The 11,236-nt window shown below is 37.4% G+C and overlaps 1 protein-coding gene across 1 annotated transcript; it reads left to right on the plus strand.

Moving 5' to 3' along the window:
- Nucleotides 1-408: 408 nt before the first annotated feature.
- On the plus strand, nucleotides 409-3,399 carry LOC110899331. Its single transcript, XM_022146226.2, has 6 exons — nucleotides 409-1,541; nucleotides 1,727-1,833; nucleotides 1,947-2,301; nucleotides 2,402-2,596; nucleotides 2,713-2,819; nucleotides 2,902-3,399. Exons 1-6 carry the CDS (start codon nucleotides 453-455, stop codon nucleotides 3,344-3,346), a joined length of 2,298 nt encoding a protein of 765 aa, XP_022001918.1. The 5' UTR covers nucleotides 409-452; the 3' UTR covers nucleotides 3,347-3,399.
- The last annotated feature ends 7,837 nt before the right edge of the window (nucleotides 3,400-11,236 follow it).

The following is an 11,236-nucleotide window of genomic DNA, read 5'->3' on the forward strand; positions in this document are numbered from 1 at the left end:
ATTTTTTATGTATATACGTTTTCGACCCCCCGGTTTTATAAAAAAATTACTTATATAAAATTTTTAGGTCCGGTGACTTCCGATCCCCCGGTGGAAATTTTCAAGCTTCGCCACTCTTAAAAGGAATCCCAAACACCTCATACTCATAAGATGGACTTTTATAGTTAAAAGGAATCCCAAACACCTCCTCATGAGAAAACTTTTATGCCTTCAAAAGGAGAAATTGAGAAGTTAGAAATTCTAACTTCTAACTTCTCAATTTTGTGGACTTTTGAGAAGTTAGAATTTAAAAGGAATCCCAAACACCTCCTAATTTCTCGCTTCTCTAATCCTATATAAAGGGCATTGGTCTTGATTGAATTAGTGAGAGGAAATTAATATTTCATAGTTAACCATTTTTCCATTCCTTTCAGAAATTACAAACACCTTTTGTGTTGGTTCTTTACACAAATATGGATGCAAAATTGCAGATATTCTTACAGAAGTTTCCACATCTTAAAATACAACTAGAAGACATAACATCAGCCACCAACAACTTCGACTATCAGAACCACTGTATTGGACGCGGTGGTTTTGGGAATGTTTACAAAGGAGAACTGTCTCACTCTGAGGGGCGAAGCATGGTCGCTATTAAGCGTCTGGATCGTACCCGTGGACAAGGAGCACCTGAGTTCTTGAAAGAGATAACGATGCTTTCCGATTACAAGCATGAAAATGTTATCTCTCTTCTGGGATTTTGTTGCGAAAGGGGTGAGATGATCCTGGTTTACGAGCATGCATCTCGTGGAAGCCTTGACCGCTACTTAAGGTCCACTCATCTCACGTGGAGACAACGCCTGAAGATATGCCTTGATGCTGCGAAGGGATTAAGCTACCTTCATGATCCGAGGGAGACACACCGAAGACTTATCCATTGTGATATAAAAAGCGCCAACATTCTACTCGATGACCAATGGAAAGCTAAAGTTTCGGACCTCGGGCTATCAATAATTGGGTCTGCTAATGAGGAGCACTCAGTTATTGTCACCCTGGCAGCAGGTACCCATGGGTACTGTGATCCGGAGTATGCGATGACACACACCCTTACAAAAGAGTCGGACGTATACTCTTTTGGTGTGGTCTTATTCGAAGTTTTATGCGGGACATTATGCTGTACATATAGCAATGGTCGTGTTGAGCAGAATTTAGTGCGCACGTGGATTGAAAGCTATGAAGAGAAGAAGTTAAATGATATCGTCTTTAAAGATCCGAACATTCAACCACTGGAGCAGAGTGCTTTAGAAATATTTTCAGACATTGCGTATCAATGTTTGAAGGAATCTCGTGAAGATCGACCGAAGATGGCTGAGGTTGTGGCAGAACTTGAGAGTGCACTAGAAAGTCAAGAGTTGTTCGAAAGTCAAGAGTTTAGTGAGTGGAAAGGAAAACTTTTTTTCTATGAAGAGCTGAGTAAGACTACAGAATCTCCTTTGAATTACAGATCCGAAGTTGAATTTATGAAACTTTTGTACAAAGGGGTCCTCCTTAACGGTGGCAAAACGGTAATTAGCTGCTCCTAATGCAACCATTACAAGTAACACTTATATAGTTATATACACCTGTGTCCTTGAACTAACTGTATATGCTCAAATAAAGCAAGCAGATAAGTGATTTAAAAAAACGATAATATTATTACGTTATAACACACACGAACTAACTTGAACTTGTTTAATGGACGGACGTACAGTGGTTTTCATTAAATAAGAAGGGAGAACACTGTGAGATGATATCTATTGCCGAATGTTTGGGTTCAGAAGTCTTGAGTTCTAGATTCTCATCTAAATATAATTCAAGGTGAATCTTCCTGTTTCTAGCTTTTGAGAATATTTGATAAGTATCCAACACCTGTAAAAAAAACTCAATTCTTGCCACCTACAATGAATCTTTCTTTGCTACAATTCATGCAGATTTGCTGCAGGCACCTACGAATATTTCTTTAAGAATGAGGTATGGAAAGCAGATGTAAAAACTCAGTTCTTGTCGCCAGGAATCACATACACGGTGAACCTTGTGTTCACATTTCGGCACCCAGTTATAGATGGAAGGTGTAGTTATATAGGCCTCAACTACAGATTAAAAGAGGAGACAGAGAATTCAATATCACACCTGGCGTATGTGAGAAACGATGGGTGGTGGACGTGTGAATTGTATCAGCTTACTACTGACCATACAACTGTTGATCTTCAAATTTTGTTTCACAGCTCCAGTTTTTTTTCTCCTTTAATGGAAATAGAAGGCATCGAATTTCGGCCCTTGGAGAACGTAAGATTATTTATGTACATGTACGCCGTTGATCATTGATCAATGTAAGGAAATCCATATTGGATGAAAGTCTAATTAATTTAGTTATGTTCTTCTACAGGTGGAACATAAAGATGAGAATCAACCCATCTCAGATGTAGATTCGGATACAAATTGGGAAGAAAAAATGCCAACTGATTACGAAGGCCTAATAAAAAGGTCAGAAAACAGTCTGCAATGGACAACCAAGGAGGAAGCGTACTCAATTATCCACAAAGGCTTATTTTTCAGTGACGACGAGAAGAAGAGACGCATTGTAAGTCCGTTGGTTTTTACTTTTTGTCATATGTAGTTGTCGTGGAGCCTATGAGCATACGGCATTGTTCCACCAAAGGAACGCATTGTATATTGATTTGATTGTTTGATGTATAGTGGTTTTCTCTTGACAAAAACGGGAAGAAATGCCATATGCTATCGGCAGTTCTATGGTGGTCCTATCAGGCCACATCTGGCAAGAGGATGTTTTGTCCGGAATCACGGTTCTTCCATATCTACCCATCAGTTTTCTTGTAGAAATTACTATCTTTTTCAAATTTTTTACATGTAAGATGATTTTTTCAGATTTGAAGAAGTTGTTCACTGGGATTCGGACTCTTTTCTTATCACGACTAAACTCCAATCCCGACTAGTATCAACCGGAACAACATATGCAATTTACCTTGTCTACAAATTACCAAACGACCAATCTGGATTTGAGGCTCCTATGGAAGTGAGCGGCATAAAACGCAAATCAGGAAATATAATTTGGTATAGCCATTTAACATGTCCTCAAACCCCTGTTATTAGACCAAAGGCTGGTCAAAACACCCACAACCCGCTCAATAAGCCAAAATTTAAAGGTCTTCCACAACAAAGGAACGATGGTTGGATGGAAGTACAAATATGGGAATGGGGAACTCCTACTACCACATACAAGGATCTTATGTTGAGGCTTTGGTTGAGACTCTGTGACAGGACGAAGTTTGGCGAGCTTATTATTGAAGGCATTGAGTTTAGACCCATATAGATTTTTCTTTTCTTTTTATTTATAATGGACAAGAGTTAATCATAAGTACAAAATCTGATTCCATTCTTCTATTTGAGTTGAAATACATTTCTAAATCCAGTTTCCTTCAAATAAGTTTTTTGTGATGCTAGGCTTTTATTTTAAAACAACCGCGAGGGTTGTAAATATGATCACACTAGCAAAAAAAAGAATACATTTACAATAATACAATTTTATTTTAAAACAACCGCGAGGGTTGTAAATACAACTATAAAATGCATTTTTAGAGTTGTATTAGGATTTCGTTTAGCTAAATTTGTTCACTTTACCAGAACTTTTTATATAAAATTTATCAGAACTTTTTAATTTTTCATATCAGGTCTTTTTTTGCACTGCTGCTTCTGTTATGTGTTTGTCGTTTTTTTAAGAAGGCTTAAAATCATGGCCAAGGCTTAACATTTGGACACTCTTTGGACATTGGGTCTAAGAATTAAGTCCATAAAAAACTTAACATTTAGATATTGGTTATTTGTCCTTCAAATTAACATGGGCTTAATTTTATAAATTATATTAGGCTAGTGGGTATGGTGATGGTCCATCCTTGGAGGATGATCCGCCACGTAGGCGTCACGTCATAGTCCTCCCAAGGATGGATCATCCTCCAAAACTAGAGGGCATGGGAGGATGGTCCTAGTCATAGTCCTCCACCACTTTTATGTTTTTTTTTTTTTTTTTTTTTTTTTTAATCTTCAACTTTTTTTAACATTTAACAAATAAAATAGGAAAAAACTTTCACTAATATTAAAAATTCAAACATTACATAAGTTTAAAAAAAACTAAACAAATAAAAATACTAAGTTTAAAAAAATAAATTCATTATTATTATTTTTTAAGTGAACGGATGTCAACCACTTTAATTAACTAGAATGGATAAAAGGGTTGACATAACAAACCCTAAAACAACACATCACATATCAGCCGCTACCTTCTACTCCATCTCTTTCTCTTCAAAAACATCCAAACCCTAACTTTACTTCTACTCCATCTCTTTCACACAATTTGAATTTCCAGCAAATCAATTATGTTTGTGTCATCGAAGAAACTACAACAACACTTCTTCTTGTTTCACCTATCAGAGATCTGTGACATATATCGAATCTATAAACAAGAAGAAGTGTTTCACCTACTAGAGATCTGAACTTCTTCTTGCTTCTTTATTAAAATTGAAAATATTTTTTTTTATTCTATAACGGTCATCAAGCATCGATCCTCCAAAATTTTTGTCATTTTGTGCACCGTCTCAAACGTCAAGATACCAACGTTGAAGACGGGGACGGAGCGGGCGGCATGGTGTGCTGGGCGGCGCCGGTCCTCGACGCTCCGGGGACGGTCCCCATACCGAGTAGCCTTAGTAACTAGTTTTTAATAAAAAATATTATTTATATTTGAAAAGCACATAGAAGGTGACCCTATTTTTGTACTTTTTTTAAGATCATTTCAATCAAATCTATTCTATAAAAATAGATTTGAAAAGCACATAGAAGGGGCGGACCTAGGTGAAGCCTTGGATGGGCAGGGGCACCCCTTGAAATAAAATTTTAGTGTATTTTTTAGGCAAAAAACCTGACCGCACCCTCTGAAAATATGCTTGAACCACTTATCCGCACCCCAACAAATAATTCTTGGGCCCGCCACTCATCAAAACCTATTTTTGACTAGAATGGATTGATACTTTTTTCAAAAATTGTCCGTTTTGTTCCGAAGTCATTCGGCTCAAACTAGTTTTGACCCATCATCTGAACCCACTAAGTAAGTTAGTGATGGTACAACAATATCGTTGGGATAAGTGAAAAAAAAATTAATTCATCAATTTAAAACAAAGCAAGGTGAAATTATATATCTGGTTTTACGTGATACATGATGTTTGATAAAATTTACATAACCAGGTTTAAAAAAGTTCGTGATACATGATATTTGATAAAATTTACATAACCAGGTTTAAAAAAGTTCGCCGCGTTGTGACGAATTTCTTTTGTTATTTAGTCTATGTTTACATGTGTTTTAAAAACACTACGAGCGTGTTATGAACGGAACTGCTGACAAGAATAAAAAGAAATGTAGAAAAAAACACTAAAAGATAACCGAAAGAAAATCAACCAAAAAAGTTGTATAGTAACGATGTTTTCCGTATGATACATGTGGTCAGAGATGAGCAAATTGTTCTGGGTACCGGTACCAAATTTTCCGAACCGAAAGATCTTAAGTACCAACTCGGTACCGACTTTTGGCGTTCCTAGTACCGATTCACTACCGTTTTTTACCTTCATATACCGGTACTGTAACCGGTATTTTCGGTATCGGTACGATTCTGTATCGGTTGACACCGAGCTCATCCCTACCCCTGAAACTAAAAAAAGAAAAAAATAATAAAAGTTGAAGAAAATCAACAAAAAAAGTTGTACGATACCGTTGTTCGTACGGTAACTGTGATCAGGGATGACCAAATGGTACCGGGTAGCAGCACTGAATTTCCCGAACCAAAAGATGTCCAATATCAATTCGGCACCAACTTTTGGTATTTTCTGTATTAGTGTCGGATTTTACCTTCATGTACTGATACCGAACAGGACCATCCCGGTATTTTCGATACCAGTGCTGGTTCGATACCGGTTGACACCAAGCTTATCCCAACCCCTTATATTAAAAAATTATTAAAGTTAAAAAGTAAAGAAAATAACTATTATTATAATATTAAAATAATAAAAGTATTAAAAAAATTCGGCACCAACTTTTGGCGTTTTCTGTATTAGTGCCGGATTTTACCTTCAACCTCCCCTTGCACTGGACAACCTTGTCGGTGGTTTCCTGGATAAGCTCGGGTCCGGTCAATTGCTTTTCGCCAACTTCAGCCCAATAAAGAGGTGATCGACACTTCCTTCCGTACAAGGCTTCAAACGGAGTGGCCTTGATACTCGGGTGATAACTATTGTTGTAAGAAAACTCAGCCAACGGCAAACGAGTATCCCAACTTCCACCAAATCAATCGCACACGCTCTTAACATATCCTATAACGTCTAAATGGTTCTCTCACTCTGACCATCCGTTTGGGGGTGATACGCAGTACTCATGTCCAATCGAGAAGCCAGCGACTCCTGAAGAGATCGCCAAAATCGGGAGTCAAACCGTCAATCTCCATTCGAGATTATTGACACTGGTACTCCATGACGGGCTACAATCTCATTGAGGTACAACTGCGATATCTTTTTCGTGTTATCTGTTTCCTTAAGAGCTAAGAAATAAGCAGACTTTGTCAATCGATCCACAATTACCCATATTGTGTCATGTCCACGTGACGTACAAGGTAATTTGGTGATAAAGTCCATCATAAGTTGCTCCCATTTCCATTTAGGAATCTCTGGTTGCTGTAGAAGCCCAGACGGCTTCTGATGTTCAGCCTTAACCTTCGAACATTGTCACACCCCAACCGATGGCAGAATCATCGGGGCGCGACACTAGGCGAACCAGATTGCTCAAGAGAATCCATAACAACTATTAAATGGCAATATTTAAAAGGTTAATTGTCCCATACCAATCAACAAACATTCCACAAACAATTATTACAGACAGCGTGTTCTCAAAAGCAAAACAAGTCCGACAACCTAGATTTCTATTAGTGGAGTTTCTAGACTGCCTATCTTGATTTCCAGCATAGCATAACATCAACCTGTCACATACGTTAAAAAAAAGTCAATACATAAAATGTAAAGGTGAGTACACAAGTTTGCATAGCATATAGTAATAAAAGCATTTACGCATAACCAACATGTATCACGTAACGGGTGAAGTAAGTAACTATCACACAATGATTACAACTTAACCACGAGACTGCGTTGTAGAGTATGCGAGACACATGTTCAGCGAACACGTGAAGTAAAGTGATGTGATCCCTAGCAACCCCTATCCATGACAGGTGCTGAGTCCAAACTATAGTACAATCGTTGCTAGAGGCAGTATAGTGTAACACTGTATAGGCATAGTACAAGCATTCATAGATCACGTATAGCATGCGAGAGCAGTTAGCGTTGTAAAGTGTTTGCGTTGTGTGATGTGTTTTGATATAGAACGTATATAACACCCAAAAGTGCGTTAAAAGAAAATGGGTTCGAGTATACTCACATGGTGTATTTAGCTAGTAAACACAAACTTGATTGGATTGAAGGGAGCGCGTTGAGTTAGCCTGAGCGTGAAAACGGTAGAATAAGTCGTTGAACAGTGTGTAAACGGAGTGTCGAATGGTTAAGTGTTCGAATGGTGATCCGGTCGAATGAGTATATCCCATGATGACCATTCGAACGGATGGCCATTCGAATGAGTGTGGTAGCTTGTAAATCGTTGAGAAATTCAAAGTTTCTTTAAAAGCGTTTAAGTGGTGAAAATTATGAAGGTCAGGTCATCCAAACGGATGGTCATCTGATCGGATGGTCATTCGAGTGGGTGAACTGTTTTTTGAAAATTCGTAAAATTTTCTAAGTAAAAAGTTTGAAGTTTAATGGAGATGGCGTGACGACGTGCCAAAAAACGGGAATACACCAAGCCTAGCTCATTCGACCGAATGGTCTCAGCCCATTCGGTCAGACCTACTGTTCTTGATGAAGATCCATGTTCAACCCGTTAATCGGTCATCTCTCCGGTGGAAATCCGCTTTCAAGCCGGCTCTCGACTAAGGAAGGAGTAGAGAGTCTGATTGAGTCTAGATTCCATCGGTTTTGTGTAGAAAGTTGAAGAAAAGTTGAAATAGTTGAAAAGTGTTGAAATCTTGTGGAGATTAAGTTAAAAAGTGTGGAAATCTTTAAGATCTAGACCAATCTCGATTGAATGGAGCTCCATAACAGCTTGCCTAAGCAAACCGAGAGGAAAACTATCTTCAAGAGGTCCAAATCAGCGATTTCAGGGAAAAGTTAGTGTTTGTGTGTGATTTTGATGAAGAAGATGATGTAGAAGTGATTAAAGATGAAGGTTGTACAATATTTGAGGAGAAATACTTACGAAATAGCCTTGAATCGCGATTAAAGTGACTGAGAGCGACTTGAGTGCGTGTGATCGGATGGAGGTGTCAAATCAGTGAAAAGGAGGTGTACGGGTAGTATTTATAGTGTGAGAGTGAGAGTTAAGTCGGTTTGCGATGTGGTGTTCGGTCGGATGGCGTTCGGTCGAATGGCCATCCGAGCGGATGGTCATCCGGACAGAAGTTCATTCGATCAGATATCCATTCGGACAGCCGGAGTGCGTTTGTTAGTTTTCCAACTTTCGTTTTGTTTGTTAAGCGTTGTGTTGTGTTTAATCGAGTTGTGAGTGAGCGTTTGAGCGTGTAAGCGTTGCGTTAATAACCACATAACATTAAACAAGTAATCACACAAATAACACACATAACAACTAAGATGCATAAAAGTAAATCCGCGTTTCGAGTCTGCGTTGAGTTTGCGTTGCGATAGCGTTTAGTCTAAACAAGCGATGAAACATCCGATAAAATGCGTCTGAATAGTAAGCGTTGTTGTTGGGATTGAACCCTAACAGAGGAACAGATAATGTAAAGCCAAAACCAGATCCCATCAGTGGACTCTTAATAAGCAGCAGTTTTCTCTAAACTCTCCCCTTGACAGTGGTTATCTAACAGTTGATGGATCCTAAGTGCTGCTCAACTACAACAACTAATAAACCAAACTCTGATGATTACCTACAACTGCTGAAGACAAACTCTGTTGCTCTATCTACTGCTGTTTCCTAAGTACTGCTAAAGACTCAAGCACTGCCCTCTCAAAGACTGATCACCTTTGAAGAAAGCACTGAAGACTCAACATCTGTGCTCAGGCTACAACAGTGGAACGTGAAGCAGTAGTTTCCTTATGTTTTGTATTTTAGTGATTATCAGATGTTACATAACAGTAGTTTGTATAGAACAGTATTTGTAGTTTGTTAGGTCGTTAGATGTCACTATCATGGTGACGTCGGCTGAAGCATATCAGTAGTTTGGTTTGCCTATAAGTATGACAGTATTCTGTACTGTTATACTTGATCGTTTTGAGTGGGTTCTTCTCCTCAATTCATCCTTTCATCTTGTGCAACCAACTCTGGTGTATCAGGCTGAGGGGGAGTTTAGATTGTAAGCTTGCATTGTAATCTTTTGCTTTTATGTAAATCTTTTGACTTAATGAAAAGCAATTGTTTATCAATCTATACTTTCCTTTGATTGTGTTTACGAAGTTTGCTACTCATTTCCGCTGCACTTATCTCATTTCATATGTTCTGATTATTCGTTTTATGCAAACAAACACAATCATGACGGCCTCAGATCCTAACAATTGGTATCAGAGCTTGGACAGTCAAATTCGATCTAACAATCAATTTGACATAACAGTTCAGCTCAAAATTCATTGATACTAAGGTTGGTTGTATTCAGTTGAAAAACAGAGTAACGAGTAAATCATGGTCAAAATGGTTATTCAAAAAACTCTGTAAATCAACCAAGATGTCATATGACACACAAATCTCACACAACAAGTGTTATCATGCATATGTCACTCATAGTTTTCAGATCTGTGAAATATCTGATAAATTATGGGATCGTTCGATGTTTTCAAAATTGATTTCAATTGTTGTTTCGATATTTGTGATGTTTTCAATAAACACTAAGGTATGTACCTCAGTTCAGCAAACCTTGTGTTCATCTAAAACACTAGTGTACTGCTGACATAGAAAAGAGGGAAATAAAACTTTAGTCAAAATCTCTCATGTGCTCAAAGGCAGGTTGAGTACCTTCAAAAGGATCAAATCAACTTTGTCAAAAACACATTGAGAAAATAAGATGTCAAAACAGTCCTAATCCTAAGTAATGTGAGATCTGTAATAAAACATGCTCAAATATGGCCAGATCTCTCAAAACATTGCTTCAAAATGATTATGGACAAAGTATGTTCAAAATATAATCTCCTAGTGAGTATTTCTGAACATATGAATAAAAAGGGTAAAAAGGGAAAAGGAAAATGAACAAATCTCTAAGTGTGGCTATCTCAAAACTTTTGAAACCAAAAGAAAAGACTATAAGCATAAAACACTGTTGAGGTTAAAGTTAGGTCATCAGTGGTCATCATGCAACTGTGTGCATTCATCAATACAGAAATGGTTCTGGTAACAATGGCATCTCCAGTGATTGTGCTTAAAAGGAATTTTCAATCAATTGACAAGAAAATGACCCAAACAATGGTCAAAATAACTTGAGAATAATATGATCATGAATTTACTGGAAAATTGTCGGATCCTTTTGATTGTTTTCAAAACATCCTTTGATTTTTGTTAAGGTGTTTTCCTCTAAAATAAAAACCAGATGTATTGTTTTTTAAAATATATTATGATCTTTTACTCATTTTTTATAGTAAAAGTTCATCTCTGGTCTGGATGTAATTACCTTATTTTTGTGTGAAATTACTACCCCTAAAACTGGTCAAAAGGAATTGACACACTTATCAAGGTCATATTATGCTCAAAGTTTGGTAGTAATAGGTCAAAAATTGATTGCAAATTAATTCTGATATACTGAGACACTCATGTTCTAGTTCAAGTAATTAGACACAAAATGAGTTGTTTGAATAGAAAAGGACCTCATCATCTGGGATGCTAAAACCACTGTCTGAAATAATAGACAGATGGCAAAACCTTGAACAAAATTTCTGAAGATAACTGCTAACAGTTTAATCTTGATATGATACATCTAAAATGTATTTTGTTAAGAATAGCACTTTGGTAAACAATAGATGATAGACAAGATATTGTGCTTTCACAAGACAAAAATCAATATCTACATCTAAACCAACAAATGCTAAAATTATTGGTCAAAAGTCAAAACACTGCTGCACA

The sequence above is a fragment of the Helianthus annuus genome, chromosome 13 (genome assembly GCF_002127325.2).
Source record: "Helianthus annuus cultivar XRQ/B chromosome 13, HanXRQr2.0-SUNRISE, whole genome shotgun sequence".
In the NCBI taxonomy this organism is placed as follows: Eukaryota; Viridiplantae; Streptophyta; class Magnoliopsida; order Asterales; family Asteraceae; genus Helianthus; species Helianthus annuus.

Bases quoted from the DNA above. Each gene is read 5' to 3' on its own strand.
- LOC110899331 (XM_022146226.2), top strand. From the start codon at position 453: ATGGATGCAAAATTGCAGATATTCTTACAGAAGTTTCCACATCTTAAA. The intron at 2,302-2,401 runs GTAAGATTATTT...GTTCTTCTACAG, and splicing joins AATTTCGGCCCTTGGAGAAC to GTGGAACATAAAGATGAGAA. The intron at 2,820-2,901 runs GTTCTTCCATAT...TGATTTTTTCAG, and splicing joins ATGTTTTGTCCGGAATCACG to ATTTGAAGAAGTTGTTCACT.